The sequence below is a fragment of the Lycium barbarum genome, chromosome 3, assembly GCF_019175385.1.
Source record: "Lycium barbarum isolate Lr01 chromosome 3, ASM1917538v2, whole genome shotgun sequence".
NCBI classification, from domain to species: domain Eukaryota; kingdom Viridiplantae; phylum Streptophyta; class Magnoliopsida; order Solanales; family Solanaceae; genus Lycium; species Lycium barbarum.
The window spans coordinates 5,657,206-5,675,924 of NC_083339.1; the positions used below are offsets into that span (position 1 = coordinate 5,657,206).

The 18,719-nt window shown below is 34.5% G+C and overlaps 1 protein-coding gene across 1 annotated transcript; it reads left to right on the plus strand.

Moving 5' to 3' along the window:
• The first annotated feature begins 1,154 nt into the window (after positions 1–1,154).
• Positions 1,155–14,907, plus strand: LOC132630031 (putative white-brown complex homolog protein 30). Its single transcript, XM_060345542.1, has 14 exons — positions 1,155–2,276; positions 2,376–2,452; positions 3,340–3,615; positions 5,084–5,147; positions 5,248–5,394; positions 5,499–5,533; positions 6,248–6,321; positions 7,258–8,171; positions 9,376–9,672; positions 11,387–11,824; positions 12,533–12,681; positions 13,142–13,431; positions 13,528–13,661; positions 14,342–14,907. Exons 1-14 carry the CDS (start codon positions 2,062–2,064, stop codon positions 14,496–14,498), a joined length of 3,267 nt encoding a protein of 1,088 aa, XP_060201525.1. The 5' UTR covers positions 1,155–2,061; the 3' UTR covers positions 14,499–14,907.
• The last annotated feature ends 3,812 nt before the right edge of the window (positions 14,908–18,719 follow it).

Below are 18,719 nucleotides of genomic sequence, written 5' to 3' on the forward strand. Positions count from 1 at the left end.
TTTAGTAACGGCAGATGTATATATACACCACTTTTATAGTGAAAAATATATCTGCTCGAAATCGCAAAATTGAGCGGTGTATTTGCACCTTTGCCCATTAAACAATCAAAACAATATTCATGATGTTGCAGAAATTTAGAGCCCGTTTGGATTGGCTTATAAGTTGGCTTATAAGCTGTTTTCAGCTTTTTTGAGTGTTTGGCTGGCCAGCTTAAAGTCATTTTATGCTTAAAATAAGCTCAAAAAAATAATTGGACCCATTTGACTTAATTTATCTAAAGCAGCTTATAAGCTGAAAACAACTTATAAGCCAAAAAAAATAAGTTGGACTACCCCAACTTATTTTTTTCAGCTTATAAGCTGCAAACAGCTTTAAGCTGTAAGCCAATCCAAACGGGCTCTTACTGTCACAATCAAGGTTTTCTGAAACTGGTACAGCACTATAGCGGTCAGCAGTTTTCTACTAGATTTGGCTTTTGAAAATCACTCCGAATAGAGCCCCAATAAAATATTCTACTCTTACTTTTATTTGTGCACTTTAAATTTTTCCTTTTAAAAAATAATAAATAAAGTACATAATTTATCAATATATTCATATTAATTAGTGCATATTTTTATTAGATTTAAAAAATAATTTAAAGTGAGTAATTAATATTATGGGTAAAATAGAAAAAAATAAATTGTCTTAGCTTGATATTCTAAAATTGATAAGTAAAAGTGAACGGAGGAGTAACTAAAATGAGCTTAAGAGCCTGTTTGGATGGGCTAAAAAAAAGTAGCTAAGAAGCTGAAAACATCTTATAAGCTGTTTTTTTAAAGATAAGTCAAACGGGTTTAATTATTTTTTTAGATTTATTTTAAGCACAAAATAACTTATAAACTGACTAATAAAATACTTAAAAAAAATTGAAAACAACTTATAAGGTGCGTTGAACAACTTATAAGCTAAGCCAAACGGGCTCTAAGACAATAACTTCTGGTACTTGGACATCAAGGAGTCCATTTTTTATAAGAGGTCCTTTTTGCTCTTTAGTTTTTTCTCGATAAACGTGTAGGGAATAAAAAGAGAGCATTGGACAAAACTATCTACCAAAAACATTTGCATGCACTGACTAAAGCATACAAACAGAAACATATTACTAACATGCAAACGTTAATTCCTATCCTCCAATTCAGCCATTAATCTCTCAATGCCATTTCTCTTCCAAAAACAGTGCAACTCCTCCCAGAATCTACACATCTCTCTCACTATTCTTCTCTCAAAAATTTTGACCAAAAAAACTTTTTCTTGTTTTTTTTTTGGCTGCTGAAACTCCTTTGGTTCTGGAGCTTCTTCTTGTCTCCATGGCCATTTGAACCCAAAAAATAAAAATAAAAAAGTCCTTCCTCCCCTTAAAAATTTAAACTTTTTGGCTCTTGAATTGTTCCTATTTCCCATTTTCTTGAGAAAATTCATCTTTTTGGTTATTGGGTTGTTTTTATTTTCTGTTTTCTTGAAAAATGTGCTTCACTCCTTGAAAAAATTCATCTTTTTGGTTCTTGGGTTGTTCCTATTTTCTTGAAAAATTTAATCTTTTGCCTCTTGGGTTGTTTTAGTTTTCTGTTTTCTTCAAACATGTCCTTACACCCTTGAATTTTTTTATCTTTTTGGTTGTTGGGTAGTTTATATTTTCTAGTTTCTTGAAAAATGTCCTTAATTCCTTGAAAATTTCATCTTTATGGTTCTTGGGTTGTTTTTATTTTCTGTGTTTTTTGAAAAAAAATGTCCTTCATTTCTTGAAAAAATTACTATTTTTTTGGTTCTTGGCTTGGGTTGTTTCAGTTTATCTATTTCTTGAAAAAAAGGTCCTTCATTTCTTGAAAAAATTCATCTTTTTGGTTCTTGGGTTGTTTCTTTTTTCTAGTTTCTTGAAAAATGCCCGTCACCCCTTGAAAAATTTCATCTCTTTGGTTCTTGGGTTGTTTTTATTTTCTATTCAAGTTTTATGTTTCATTAGTGGTGGCATTGTTCTTGGAAATTAATATTCCTTGGGCATTACTAATTTGGAAATATTAGATGAAATGGGTAAAACTAGGATATGGTTACCCTGTTATTATTTGTTTATGATTCTTGTTTTGGGTTTTTCCCCATGTGTTTTGTGTTCAACTAGTAAACAATCTCCTGCTAATACTGCTGTGCCAGTTCTTGCATCTTTTATTTATAACCAACTTGCAAATCTTACAAAGGTATTCCATACTGATATCACCAAAGCTTTGGGATTCTGCATTAATGATGTGTAAGTGTTAATTTTGCATTATAGTTTAACATAATTATGATTTATGTATATATATACTTCTATTTTTCTAATTATCAACTTAATCTTTTCTTGTTTTAGGGATGCTGAGTTGTTTGAGGCATTTAATTTTCGCAAAAACTTGGAATTCTTAAACAATTGCTTTAAAGAGACCAATGGTATTGATTCTTTTTTCGTTGTTGTAATCAATTATGTGGTCGCGTACATGTTAAGGTGGAGAGCTCTAAGAGATTACTAGCTTCATATCATCAAACACCTTAATCATCCTTAATTGTAAACAAAATTTAGAATTTGTCATTATTTCTTGCATTAGTTTTGTTTATTGGATGTAATTTGCTTATGCTTTTAGTCACAAGATGCTTTTTGCATGCGTCGATCCTAATGAACTTGCTGGCAAATATTTTGGTCACCACTTTGTCTTCTCAAATGAATTCAAGATTCGGAATATACTATGATTAACCGTGACACTTGAAATGACCGGTTTTTATCAATTCATGGGGCATATTAAAGAAAGGGTTTATGCCCCATGTTCTTTTCGCTGACACATAACTCTCCATGTTAAGCCTGGCATGTTTTACACTGTATGTGTATAACTTAAGCTTTAAGGGGTCGTTTGGTTCTGGTAGAATTATGCATGTATTAGTAATGTAGGGACAAGTTATGCAGGAATTAGTTATGCAGAGTTTAGTTATGCAGGGTTTAGTAATTTATGTAATTTGTTATTCCATCTTCTACCCTACATAATACATAGATTCCCTCATAACTCATACATGCATTAGTTATGTGGGATCGTAAGTTGGTAACTAGACATCGTACTTGATGTGCTGAATTTTATACATAGCAACTAAAATGCTACCAAACTTGGTACTGGTTATGCTTATTATAATTCAGTTCCTAACTAGCAACCAAATGACTCCTAAAAGAAACAAGCTACAAAAATCAAGTGGAAGTTCTTGTCATTTTGTTACCTATTTGTGCATCGAAATTTTGCTTGTTCAAATTCTGATACCCTTAATCACTAACAATATGCTGGTCATTTTAACAGACGTGACACAGAGGCTATGTAACGCTGCAGAGATGAAGTTCTACTTCTCAAGTTTTCTGGATACAAAATCAGCCAAAAAAACTCAAGTCTTAAGACCCAATAGGAACTGTAACTTGACATCATGGGTTCCTGGATGTGAACCAGGCTGGTCTTGCAGTGTTGGTACGAATCAGAAAGTTGACCTTAAGAATGCAAAAGATATGCCTGATCGGACTCGTGACAATCAACCTTGTTGTGAGGGTTTTTTCTGCCCTCGAGGCTTGACTTGCATGATACGTAAGCATATCTATCGACTCCCTTCTTAATATTTTAAATTATATGCACGGTAGTATAAAGATTCTTGTGTTATCAATGTAGTTTAACCTGTGATAGCAGGTCAGTTATCATAGAGATTTACCAGTTATTACCAATAAGTGAATTTCATACTAGTAGTCACAGACTCACAGTATTGCTCTATAGTTTCTCATCCTTGGATTTCTACTACTATTTGTTGTTTCTTGTACTTTGATTATCTTATTTATCTGTTGTACCTACTGCTCCTTTTTTCTGCTTTATCATGGCTTTTTCGCTTTCGTTATTTTCATTTTTCATACTGCTTTGAATTGCTTGTCCTTATCTAACCTTTTTTGTCATGCTTTAGCTTGAGCCGAGGTTCTCTCGGATAAAACCTCTCTATCTTCCAAGGTAGGGTACACTCTACCCTCCCCAGACCCCACGTTGTGGGATTTCACTGGGTATGTTGTTGTTGTTGTACCATATAAGTGAATTGATTGTGTAAAGAGGTTTTTTACATTATCAGTGAAGTTTAACCAGTGATGGAAGGTTATATACCATTTTTACAAGTTACTAACTAGATTAGAGATTTACCATCGTGTAAATATTTTTTAACCATGATTGCGTAGAACTAAAACCCATTCCTCAATAGTTGTCTTGGAAATGTGTTTCGAAGATTTTGTACGTAATATATGTAAGGATTTAAGTTATAGGTACTAAAAGAAACCTTTTGGTAGCCCAGCTGTTGCAAAAGTATTTAATTCCTCTGTTTGCAGATATTGTGTAATGCTCAATTTCATTCATCTGTGATAAAAGTCACTGTCACTATTTTGCTTAGTTATTATGGATATACGTTACTTCTTGCATGGAAATGAAGGCGTGTTTAGAGCTTTTGTAATGAGTCTAGGCTTGTCCTTGATGAAGGTGTGAAGTGTTTGTTAGTGAGTCCAGTCTTGTCCTGAAACACTCAATCTACAACACTAGCAACCTCTGCATTAACAATGATGTAAATTAAAATGAATGCTACCAAATTAAATTATGTCTTGCCAAATACTCCCTTTATTTCAATTTGTTTGTTTTACTTTCCCTTTTAGTCTGTTTAAAAAAGGATGTCTCTTTCCTAATTTTGCAACTCTTTAGTTTCAACATCCTACATGGTAGGTTAAGACCACAAGATTAGAGGGGATTTGGGTACATTATACATATCTTTAGTTTAAGACTACAAGATTTAAAAGTTTTCTTTACTTTTTTAAACTCCGTCCCCAGTCAAACTATGACAAACACATTGAAAAGGAGGGAGTATATGAATGCTACCAAATTGAATGTATGTTTTGCCAAATACAATTTTTGTTATCTCGAGTAACTTACATTCCATATTGAACTCCATCTTACCTTTGAAATTGATGAATAAACTTTTTAAACCTTGAGGTTTTATATTTAATCTGAAGGGTCCCTATCATATGTTATGCAGCTTGTCCGTTAGGAGCTTACTGTCCTCGTGCTACACTCAACAAAACAACTGGTGTATGTGATCCGTAAGTTTTTCTAGCTCCACTTTTGCTTATCCTATTTCAGCATGCCTTCTATAGTCATATTATGATCAGCTAATACGTATTTGGTAAAGAAAATTTCCAGATATTCATACCAATTACCTCCAGGCAAGGTAAATCACACTTGTGGAGCAGCTGATCTTTGGGGTAGTGAAACAAGTGGTGGAGAGTTATTCTGCTCACCAGGATCTTATTGTCCGACTACCACCAAAAAGGTTACTTGCTCGGAAGGGTATTGAATTTAACTTGAACTAGAATTTCCGATGCATTAATTACCATCACTTTGTAATGCTATTACAATCTTAACTTACTATGTTTCTATTTGTGTATTTCCAGAAATTACTGCCGGAAGGGCTCTACGGAACCGAAACGTAAATCCTCTTGATTCTAGGAAGCTTTGATATCTTAGCTTGGTAAACTAGAGATTACAACGGCTATATATTACTCCCTCTGTCTCAATTTATGTGACACTCTTTCCTTTCTAATCAATCCCAAAAAATTGATATCTTTCTATAGTAGTAACAATTTAACATTAAACTTTACATTTTACCCTTAATGATATACTTTCTTGCCATAAAAGTTTCTATGGCCTATCTTAAACTACAAGTTTCAAAAGTCTTCCGTTCTTTCTTTCTTAATCTCTGTGCCCAGTGAAACACCTTCACAAAAATTAGAACAGAGGGAGTAATATGTTCCAGCACAGACTGGACTATATCTAATGTCCATTGTTTAGGATCTCATCTAGTTCACTTTATTGTATTAAGTCGGTCTTGGCCTTTAGTTTCCACCTCTCGGTACCTTTGAGATATTTTAGAGTCTCATATTAGTTGAGGGTATGGGTTGTTGTCTCGACTTTATTGTATAGGCTCACAGAGAACTTATTTCTTAGGCAAACGGTACTCTGATTTCTGTTTAAAAAAAGTCTTATTTAAATATCCAGATAGTTCTGGCATGAAAATGTACAAATCAACACTAGTAACAATTGTTTTACTTGGGGATCTGTTAAGTTAATTTTTTTGCTTCAATGTTACGTTTACTATGACAGCAAACAAAGATGTTCATTTTTGGCATTTTGACCATTGCAGCATGCATCAAGTTGGGTCAATGCCACGCACAATCAGATAAACAAAAGCTGCATGTATATGGTTTTATCCTTATTGTAAGTGGACTCTTAGTTTAGTCAATTTAATTTCTTTTCATGAAAATACACTATATTCCTTAAATTGGTTCTTTGATTTACATTGACTGAGGATTTACCAAAAGCTATCACAGTTTTAAGTCTATGTTTGAAGGGGCTTATTCCCTCCGTCCCAATTTATGTGACACTCTTTCTTTTTTAGTCATTCCAAAAAGAATGACATCTTTCTATATTTTGGACTCCCTCTGTCTGAATTTATGTGATACTTTTCGTTTTTCGAGAGCCAAACAAGAAAATCTTCGACCACAAATTTTTCATATGCCCTTTAAATAATTTTAAATTGTTAATTATTGTGACTTATAGTACTTTTTGACTTTAAACTTCCCATTTTACCCCTACTGAGATGATATATAGCCACAAATAGCTTTGATTTTTTTTTACCACAAGTTTCAAAAGTCTTCCTTTCATTTTAAAACTCCGTGTCTGGTCAAACGTTTTCTCATAAATTTGGAAAAAAGGGAGTAAAAAAAAAGGCCGGTGTTGCTATATAGAATACCACTTTTTGTAATTTTCTCTAGATTTTTTCAGTGTCTCAACCTCTATCTTTTTCACTGAAGTATGAGAGACCAACTCTTTTATTCAGAATTTAATGATCGATTTTTCTTAATTGAAGTTTGCAGATCTGTCCAGTTTTGCAAAATATGACCAATTTTACAATCTGGCTGCTTTTGCAAATCTGACCACATTTTGAAATGTGTTCAGTTTCTTTTAAAGTGTACAACCATTGTTCTTTTTAGTTTATTTTCATCTTTTCTTTGTAACTCTTAACTAATGTAAACTTGATATTAGTTCATATTGAGTTATATTCTAATTTGCTTGGGTGCTTTATCTTATTTTGTGCTATTTCTTTCCTGTTTTTTTGCATAGTATCTGACCTTTCTTCACCTTTACATGTAGGGTGTTTTGAGTTTTATACTGATCCTCGTTTATAATTGCTCTGATCAAGTCATAAATACTAAGTATCGAAGAGTCGCCAAGTCGAGGGAAGCTGCGGCAAGGCATGCACGAGAAACTGCACAGGCAAGAGAAAGGTGGGGATTAGTAAAAGATGTTGCTAAGAAACGTGCTTTTGGATTGCAACAACAGTTATCTCGCACGTTCTCGAAGAAAACGAGTGTGAAGCAAGGACCAAGAGGAGTTTTCAACCTACCTAAAACTAATGATGAAGCATCATCCATACCACCTAAAGGTCCAAGCAGTTCAGCTGGATCTTCGAAAGGAAAGAAAAAAGGACAAAGTGATCTAACAAAAATGATGCATTCAATTGAAAATGAGTCGGATAATATTGAGGGGTTCCATATGCAGATTGGAGATAAGAATATAAAGAAGCAAGCGCTCAATGCTAAACAACTGCATACGAGGAGCCAAATTTTTAAATATGCGTATGGTCAGCTTGAGAAAGAGAAAGCTATGGAGCAAAAAACTAAGAATATGACATTCTCAGGAGTTATCTCAATGGCAACAGATGATAATACTGAGATTAAAACTAGGCCTCCTATTGAGATTGCTTTCAAAGATCTGACTATTACTCTGAAAAAGAAGCACAAACATTTGATGAGGTCAGTTACTGGAAAACTTATGCCTGGTCGGATTTCTGCTGTCATGGGCCCGTCTGGGGCAGGGAAGACTACTTTTCTTTCTGCAGTGGCTGGTAAGATAACGCAGTGCACGTTATCTGGGATGGTTCTCATAAATGGAAGGGCAGAATCTATGGACTCGTACAAGAAAATTATAGGTTATGTTGCCCAAGATGATATAGTCCATGGAAACCTCACTGTCGAAGAGAATCTTCGGTTTAATGCAAGATGCAGGTATCAGTTCAAACACATTCTGCATCTTTCCCATATTATCTTTGAGAGACTGAGGAGCACTTTCCTTTTTTAAGTTTTGTTGAAATGGAAGTATTTGAATTGTTATTTTGATTTTCATCCTTCTTTAAACTTTTATTTACTTTCTATTTACCAACCAAGTTGAAAATATAACTCCAGAATTTTGTGAAGATAAAAGGAAAGAAATGGTAGAAAACCTTATCAATGAGTGTAAACTTGTGATGTTTCATTTATTTTGTCTTACAATTATCTTAACTAGGGTTTAGTTGCATTTAACACCTTAGTTATTGGTAAATCTATATATGTTCTCCAGATGTGCATAAACTTCGATAACTCTTTTAGTTTTTCACTCATGTTGATTGTGTCTCCTGAGGGTCACTCTACATTTAGCAAGTGTTTATATGACACTTAATGCCTGTTTAATCTTTCAGTATCTTGCCTTGTCTTTGCAGTAACAACCCGTTTCTTCTCTTTTAAATCTTGTTGGATGAACTGTTATGTAGGGTGTGCTAATCTTAGGTTATATAGGCTCTATTTGAAATATCCACAATTCCACGCCCTGAGTTCGTAGTTGAAAATGTGGGTCTAAAAATATTCCTAATTTTCACATGTATAGAAGGTTCAAATCGGAAGCTGTTGGTTCCAACCTGCTGCTACTATTGTGGATACGTCACTAAGGAGCCATTTGGGCATGAGAATTATTCACTTTTTTTCTAGAATAATATTTCATTTTATTTCAAAATCAGTGTTTGGTTATAAAATTTTCAAATCCAACTTGGAGTTGAATTCCAGATTTGGAAAAGTGCTCCAAACCCGTATTCCAACTTTATCTTTATAAATTCCAAATAAAGTGTTCTATTCTCAAAAAAGTATACCAAACACAAGTCCATCTTCAACTCCAACTTCATAAATTCCAAATAAAGTGAAAAATATTTGAAATCTATGGTGAAACGCCTACTAAGGCTCTATTAATTTCTTTGTTCAACTATATCTTGAGGCTCTACTACATGCCTATTATTAAGTAGTTGGAAAATTTGTCCTCCATGTATTCTACGTTTTTCTTGCGCATAAGATGTTATTCCAAGTTTACATTTGGAGCAAGTTTGATTAACTTGACATCTAAATGTTCGTTCTCATTTTCTTATTGTCATTTTATGTCTTCTGTTGAACCTTCAACATCATAAAGACTAGCTGCAGACTTGCCAAAGGCTGATAAGGTTCTTGTAGTTGAAAGAGTTATTGAATCATTGGGTCTTCAGGCAGTTAGAGATTCCCTGGTTGGAACTGTTGAGAGGCGTGGAATTTCTGGTGGACAAAGGAAACGAGTAAATGTGGGGATGGAAATGGTGATGGAACCTTCACTGCTGATCTTGGATGAACCTACATCTGGTTTAGACAGCTCATCTTCTAACCTACTTCTTAAAGCTCTTAGACGTGAAGCTCTTGAAGGTGTAAACATTTGCATGGTTGTTCACCAGCCAAGGTATGCGGATCTTTTTATCGCTAATCAACTTCTAGTATTGTGCACGGAAACTAGATATACAATTTGGTAGTTTTATCGAAAAAGTTATAAATAGTGGGGAAAGGGGCATTTGAACCCTGTTTACAACTATACCAAGACGTATATGTTGGAGATATAATAAATGGCCAAAGTCATAGATGGACCCTTGAACTTGTCCTGATTTTTCATTTAGACCCCCCAACTGAAACGTTGACCATGTGGACCCTCGAACATAGGATAAACTGTGTCATTTGAACACCTCGTGCCAGCTGGGCACACGTGTGCAGTACACTTGCTGTGACATGGAATGATGGAAACATAAGCCATGTCAAAAAAAAAAAAAATTAAAATCTATTTAAATAATTTTAAAAAAATCTGAAAAACCCAACCCATCCTCTCCGATAGCCCACTTCACCGCCGCCACTGCCTCCGCCGCCCCCACCGCCGCCGCTGCTTCAAAATCTATTTAAATAATTAAAAAAATGGTGTTGTTTTTCGTCGGAGATTTGTTTAAATAGATTTTGAAGTGGAGCAGCGGCGGCAAAGTGGGCTATCGGAGAGGATGGGTTGGGTTTTTCAATTATTTAAATAGATTTTAAAATAGAGTTTTTGTTAAAATTAATTTTTAATGATTAAAAATTTTAAAAAAGAAAAATTTTGGTCTCTCACGCTTTGTTTAAAGCAGTGTACTGCACGCGTGTGCCCAGCTGGCACGAGGTCTTCAAATGGCACAGTTTATCTTATGTTCAAGGGTCCAGATGGTCAACGTTTCAGTTGGGGGGTCTAAATGAAAAATCAAGACAAGTTCAGGGGTCCATCTATGACTTTGGCCATAATAAATTAAATAAAACAGCTTAAGCTTGTAGATCAGTTAGTCAGTCACTTAACTTGGTATCAAAGCAGGCGGTCCTGGGTTCAAGTTAGAATTTTGACGTGCTTGGCTCATAAAAAGAATCAAGCCCGCACGTGGGGGGCATGGTGGAGATATAATTGATTAAATATAAGTTGTGCTCTCTCTCCCAGACCCCACTTGTGGGACCATACTGGGTATGTTGTTGTTGTTGTCTCTAACAAATTAAGTTTTTTATATGAGATGGTCACACACTTCAATAGTATAAAAACAAAAGAATCACCCCAGAAATATAATTTCTCTCTATGTCTAAATAAGTTGTTCTAACAAAACGTTATTATAAGTGGAGCAATTTAGATAGTTTAAGATGCTTTTACTTTTATGTTTTCCCTTTCTTGCTCTATCAGTTTGGTTCCTGTTCATAGAAAAACAAAAAGCAAAAATTTTGAGCTGGCTCAGTAGGCATGTCTTCTGAAATCATGAGACTATTGAGACTATGTTGCAACGGAAGGCAGGATTTCATGTATGCACAGAATTTGACTATATTGTATTATATGTGTTGATAGTATGATTAAGTAAATAAAAGTGTGCTCTCCTAATAGCTTAAGCTTTTAAATGAGATGGTCACACTTCAACATAGTATCAAAGCAGGCTGAGGTCCTGGGATCGAGTCTCACTGCCATCTATTATCAAAAAGAATTTCCACGTGCTTGGCTCATGAAAAAAGAATTAGGGCCGCACGTGAGGGGGCGTGTTGAGAATATAATTAAGTAAATAAAAATGTGTTTTCTCTAACAACTTAAACTTAATATATATGGTAGAATGACTTATCCTTATGTTCTTCAGCTATACCTTGTACAAGATGTTCGATGACTTGGTACTTCTAGCCAAAGGTGGTCTTGTTGCATATCATGGTCCTGTGAAGAAAGTAGAAGAATACTTTGCAAGTCTTGGAATCACAGTACCAGATCGCGTAAATCCTCCTGACCATTTCATCGACATCCTTGAGGGTATGGTCAAACCAGGTGGAGGTGTGACCGTGGAACAACTTCCTGTCCGATGGATGCTTCATAATGGTTACCCTGTACCCCCAGATATGATGCAATTGTGTGATCAAATTGCAATGTCCTCCAAGGGTGTTGCAGCAGCTCCTGACCAATCTTTTTCTGTTGATGCATGGCATGAGAAGCGAGATTCTCTGTCTTATGGCTTGTTGAAATCCCATGACTTGTCTAATAGAAACACTCCAGGCGTAAACCGGCAGTATAGATATTATCTTGGAAGGTATTGTATCTTATGTTCTCCAGATTCATGTCATATTTTCCCGGAGGGATAATTACATTTTTAGGCCGCTCAAAAACGTAATAGCCAGCAAATGTATAGGCTTTGTATATTAATAAAAACAACAACATACCCAGTATAGTCCCACAAGTGGGGTTTGGGGAGGGTGGGGTGTACACAGACCTTATCCTTACCTCTGTGGGGTAGTATAGGCTTTGTACATTAAGTGTAAATATACATATAATATACATAATCAGTGTATATGTTTTATATCGGAAACAGCCTCTCTACCTCACACAAGGTAGGGGTAAGATATGCGTACACCCCCACCCTCCTCAGACCTCACTTGTGGGATCACACTGGGTATGTTGTTGTATGTTTTGTATATTTTGGCTAGCGCCTGTAAGAAAACCTTACCCCTACTACAATCTCTTAAATTTCTAAAACTGTCAGCCACTTGTAAGAGTTCATGACATGGAAATACATGCAGCTAAAATCTGCTACTCTCTCTCTGGTCCAACAACTGGCGAGAGAATTAACGGAGAGATTAATTGGTTTGGCTGAAACTTGATAGAATAAAAAAAAATTATACAAATAATCAAGGGAGAGTGAGACATTGGTCTAATGCAATGACGAAGCTTGTCACAGTTTTCTGGTTTTTCTGATGCAAGTTATTATATGATAATGTTTAACGCGATTACGATCTTTCAGGGTAGGCAAACAGAGATTGCGAGAAGCTCAAGTACAAGGAGCAGATTATTTAATCCTTTTGGTTGCTGGAGCATGCTTAGGAATCCTATCCAACCAGAAGGGCGACACCTTTGGATACTACGGCTATATGTATAGTGTCATCGCTGTGTGTAAGTGGAATACTTGCTAAATCCGAAACCAAGACATCTTCTAGCTGAATATATTTTCCTTAGATATTGTTGGATTTAACGTGCTTTACTTTCTATGGAAATATGATTCAAAGTTGTCTGATGGCCTCAAATTTAGAGCACATTTGTATATTAACCATATAGTCAAACCTCTCTATAACAACGGATATTTTTTGGCTGTAGTGAAATGCTGTAATAGAGAACATATAATGTAACATAACATGCAAAATCAGTTCCAAAGAGAACTTGGTCATTATAGCTTGGGTGATAACTCTGGATTAAAAATAAATAAATAAATAATGAAATGTTGTTATAGAGGATGACTGTTACAGAAGGTCTGATTGTATTTGCATCTATTACTTGTAGTACAACTTATTAAATGTGCCGTGCTTTTCTGTTCAAAATACTACGCAATTTTACCTGCTTTATGTCATTCTTGCAGCACTCCTCTGTAAGATTGCAGCACTGAGATCCTTTTCGTTGGACAAATTAGAGTACTGGAGAGAGAGAGAAAGCGGGATGAGCAGTCTAGCTTATTTTCTTTCCAAGGATACAATAGACCATTTCAATACTCTTATAAAGCCTCTGGTTTTCCTGTCTATGTTCTATTTCTTAAATAGTCCAAGATCAACCTTTGGGGACAACTACCTCGTTTTCCTCTGCCTTGTATATTGTGTGACTGGCATAGCTTATGTGTTTGCCATCTGCTTTGCACCTGGACAGGCACAATTGGTATGTACTACTGTCACGTCTCCATTGACATGATGTTATTTCTTTTTCCTGATTCTTTATGCTGACAACAAGCTTTTTCTTTCCCCTTTCGAACAGTGGTGTGTCCTTGTTCCTGTTGTTTTGACTCTCATTGCAAACCAGGAACCAGATGGTACTGTCGGAAAATATGTAGCCAAGTTTTGTTACCCAAGGTGGGCTATGGAAGCATTTGTCGTTGCAAGTGCGCAGAGGTTGGTAGTTCATATTCGACATTTAGGAAACTATAGATTGATATGGCACCAGTTCTCAGAATTTTAACATGGTTTTTGGTTTTCACCATTCACATTATGTTAGCATTTCCTCATTATTTGGCTATGTTGCTCGAACTCTCCAAAAATGTTGTCCCCGTATCAGATCCTCCAAAAATGAACTACTTTTGGAGGATCCGGCAAGCACCCATCGGCATTTTTGAAGAGTCCGAGCAACATATTTTTGGTTGTTGTTGATCACATTTTTTTAGCATTTTCTCATTTGTTTGGCTATGTTGCTCGGACTCTCCAAATTGTTTGTCATACTTGTATCAGATCCTTAAAAACGCACTAACTACTTTTGAAGGATCCGACACACACCGTTGGAATTTTTTATGACTCTGAGCAACATAATTTTTTGCTTGTGGATCACATTTTTGTTAGCATTTTCTCACCTGTTTGGCTATGTTGCTCGGACTCACGCACCGATTGGCATTTTGGAGAGATCCGGGCAAGATATATATATATATATATATATATATATATATATATATATATATATATATATATATATATATATATATATATATATATATATTGTTGTTAATCACATTTTGTTGCATTCTCATCTGTTTGGTTAAACTAGTTCAGCTAATCTTTTTTTTTTTTTCATTTCTCTTCAGATATTCAGGAGTATGGCTGATAACTCGATGTGGCAAGTTATTGGAGCTAGGCTTTGATGTGCATAACTGGACTTATTCTCTAATTTTACTGGTTCTCACTGGTGTAGTTAGTCGTTTAATAGCTTACCTTTGTTTAGTGTGTATTAAAAAGAAATAAACCAATTTTTTTTTTCTTCACATCTGTTGTGTTGTTTACAACAAGATAAAAAGGCATAGGTTAGGGGCTTTTGGCATCTAATGTATATCCAAGCAAGTTTTTTTGACACTGAAAATGGGGAGTGCTAAAGTATCTTCATCATTAGCGGAATGGGATAAGGGGTGACTGTTTGGACAAATAAAGAAAAAGTCTGATATCCTAAGCTATCGCTATGCACGAGGTCCTGGGAAGAGGCTGGACTATGTCGGATCTATGGTATATAATTATTGCATTTCTGCAAGAGGTTGTTCAGGTGATTTTATGCTCTCGCTATGCGTGAGGTCCTGGGAAGGGCTGGACCTTGTCGCGTCTATTGTATGCAGTTATTGATACAATAAAATGACAGTCTCAGTGCACTAAGCTCCCGTTATGAGTGGTCTAGAGAATGATGGATCATGTCGGGTCCAGGGAAAGGCCTGACCGTATAAATTTACAAAACTTAAGTGGAACACTCAATCTCACATCTCTTCCTTATTAAAATTAATACACGGGTTCATCTCTCTTTAAGAAAAAAAAAAAAAAAAATCATCCACTAAATGCCTCAAAATTCTTTAAGAAGTCATAAAAAATAAAATAAAAATTGAAGTACCTCATAAAAGTTGGAACCAAACATATCCAAGGCAAATCTTGAGTAATCTATGCACTGATCCTTTGCTTCTATGTATATCATAATTTCTTTTTTAAAAGTTGGAACCAAACATATCCAAGGCAAATCTTGAGTAATCTATGCACTGATCCTTTGCTTCTATGTATATCATAATTTCTTTTTTATGTTTACTCTCCGTTTGAAGTTATTAGCCAATCTAAGAGGACCATCTAGATATTGAAGGCTAATGTGAAGGTAATCCTTCAATTTGGTGATTACGAAAGGAATTTTAGAAAATCGTGGCATCGTCTATTTAGGCTAGTGTAAAAGCCGAAAATGTGTGATCTAATAGTTAACGAAGTGAAATGAAAATTATGAGAGATCAGAGATAATAGTTGTAGATAGAATAGTTATGGTATATACAAGATGATTTAGATATGATCAACAATGGTATATCTAGTGTCATTTTATAAGTGGAGTCTGGGGATGATAGGATGTTCGCAGACCTTCCCCTATCTTTGTGGGGTAGAGAGGTTGTTTTTAATAGATCCTCGACTCAAAAGAAACGTAGTCAATGCAGGATTGCAAGGAAAATAAGACGGCAAAATATCAAGATACAAAACAGATGAAGTAATAAATAGTAATACACACTGAAGAATAAGGAACTTCGATATCTAAATAATACTACTAATAAGAAAAGGAGAAGAGTAGGCTAGCCCCTACCACTCGCGCACAAAATGCGACAATACTCCACTGCTTACTAACTTTCTACCCTAATGTTCAATCTCTAAATCTTCCTATTTAAGATCATGTCCTCATCCATCTTTATATAAAAAAAGTATATTTCATGCTTAATGTGAAACATTTAATGAATATGTTTGCCAAGAGATGCACAATTATCTTTGGACTGCTCCAATGTTCATTTATTGTACTAGTACTATACTCTTTTGAACCAAGTAAAATACATAGTAATTACTGCTTTGGTACTAGAAAGGGTCTTATGGTCCAATTTTAAAGGCTGACCGTGGAAGCTTTTCCAAAGAATATAAGATTGTGTTTTGTACTTCTTTAGTGTGCGTTCAAGTCCCAATTTTTTTTTTTTATGACATGAGACTCGTAGCCGCTACCCTTCGGGTGTGCACAGGATAAATTCAGCTCCTATGAAATAGCTCGCAAATCACACAGAAGAGGTAACCCGCACTAGGTAAGTCTCGTGCGACGAGCTCGAGCCAAAAGGCAAAAGTCCCAATTTTACATGCATAAATATATATTCTTATCGTTTTATTTTCTGCCTCTTAATTTGATTAATTATGAAGTTTAGGGAAATACTCAAGATTTTCTAAACTTGTGATCTTAAATTAAAAACATGTTCAATATACCAAAATATTCTGAATATTATGTTACAGTCTCTAATGTACATGTGAGATGTTGGAATTAAGAAAGAGCAGCAAAACGTCGGAAGTGACACTCAGGTACGGATGCAACTATATTTAGTTGCGGATTCATATGAATCCAGTACTTTCTACGCGGAATATAAATTAACATGTAAAATTTTATTAAAGTACAACAAATAGTAGGTATAAACCCATAAATTCAAAATATAATAGCTTCAGTACTAGAAAGGGCAATTCGCAGAATTGCCCTTCTTTTGGGGTGGTCTTTAAATTTTGCCCCTCATATTTGAAATCTTTAAATTTTGCCCTTCGGCTAAAACCCATGAGTTCCAGGTTCAAACCCCCACATAGTCAAAATTTTAAAAAATAAATCGCAAGACAGAGTTTAAATTTCGCTATGCCCCCACCGGCATACACTTGTGAAGGAATTACCAAAGTTATGCCGAACCCAGCATACTTATGCCTTATGGGCAGACTTGGCATAAGTATGTCGGGTCCGACATAACTTTGGTAATTCCTTCACAAGTTTATGCCGGGTCCGGCATAAAAGTTTGCCCATTAAAAGTATGCCCCCGCCGGCATAAACTTGTTAAGGAATTACCAAAGTTATGTCGGACCCGGCATACTTATGCCAAGTCTTCCCATAAGGCATGAGTATGCCGGGTCCGGCATAAATTTGGTAATTCCTTAACAAGAGTATACCGGGTCCGGCATACACGCGACTCAAACCTTGCCTTGCAATTTTTTTTTTTTAATTTATGCTTGAGCGGAGGTTCGAACTCAGAACCTCATGATTTTTGCGTGAACGCTCAGAGTTGCAATGCGAAGGGCAAAAATTAAAGACCAGCAATATGAAGATCATAATTTAAAGACCACAAATATGAGGGGCAAAATTTAAAGTCTACCCCAAAAGAAGGGCAATCCGCGCAAAAAAATGTACTAGAAATCTCAAAGGTTGGACTCGTATAACTTAAATTCTAGATTCATTTCTGGACTATGATGACATTCAATTTAAAAATACTAAAAATGAAAATAAAATATAGTATAAATTAAAATATTACTACTATATATAAGGGACAATCTAGGGGCTTTTGTAGTCCTCACAAAAGTTTCCAATATAATCTTAAATTTTTTCATTAATTACTTTTAGGTCTTGACTTTATTTTCTAAAGTCAAACTTACATTTGTCCTTATTTTTTTTATGACAACCAAACATTTAGATCAAAATAAAAGAACTCAAATTTACTTCTGTCCTTATGGATTATTTTTTAAAAGCTACCCAATTTTTGTAGTTCTCATTAAAAAAAAAAAAAAAAAAAACTTGTCCATTTTATCCCTATTTGGAGTATTAATGATCTTGGAAGTTCTCACCCATTTTAATAAATTTGGTTAGTTACATGGACTTCTTAAATGATATAAGGAGTGATGATGTTACGGAAAATGTGATAGTGACCCTACAAAAGACCTATTTATTCAACAAAATTTAAAATTGATCCAAAAATTTGTTGTATTTCTTTTATGAGAAAATGGTTATTAAGCTTATTTTAAATTATCTTTTTTCAAAAGAAATTTATAATGGACAAGTAAAAAAGTTATTAAACAATTGTTTTTATATATATAGCTAAAAATGTTTGAAAAAATAATTAAAAATTAGAGCTTAACTCTCCAAATAAAAATAATACTAAATAATTGCAAATGAAAGTGATTTTTCACATTTTTTGATATTGCAATGTTGTAGCAAAAGATAGGATAATCAATGTTCCATATAATTTAGGACAAAATGGTTTAGTTAAACATGAAATACTAATGTCCCATACATGTTTAAAAAAATTACAACATAGATTTCCTAAAAAGGTATATTAAATTAAAAAATAAAAAAGTACATCATTTCTTAATATGCATTTTTTAAGGAAAAAGAAAGATTAAATTAAGAAAAACAAATGATTTCATTAACTTTTCAACTCTTTTAGTATGATTTAATATGAAGAAACATCTGTAAAAGTGTTTTGCCGTATCAAGACTTTTAATTATTTGATTTTAAATCTTATCTTTATTTATAAGTTAACTTCATTAAGGTTATCATAAAATAATTTGTAGCATCAGATATTTTCGATATTACTTAGATATTTTAATATTTTTTGCAAAAAAATGAGTTACCCAATATATGTTTAATTGAGAAAAAAATAATGAAGTTAATCCAAC

Coding starts and splice junctions, on each gene's coding strand:
- LOC132630031 (XM_060345542.1), top strand. CDS start 2,062: ATGGGTAAAACTAGGATATGGTTACCCTGTTATTATTTGTTTATGATT. Junction 13,432..13,527: donor CACCTGGACAGGCACAATTG/GTATGTACTACT, acceptor CCTTTCGAACAG/TGGTGTGTCCTTGTTCCTGT. Junction 13,662..14,341: donor GTCGTTGCAAGTGCGCAGAG/GTTGGTAGTTCA, acceptor ATTTCTCTTCAG/ATATTCAGGAGTATGGCTGA.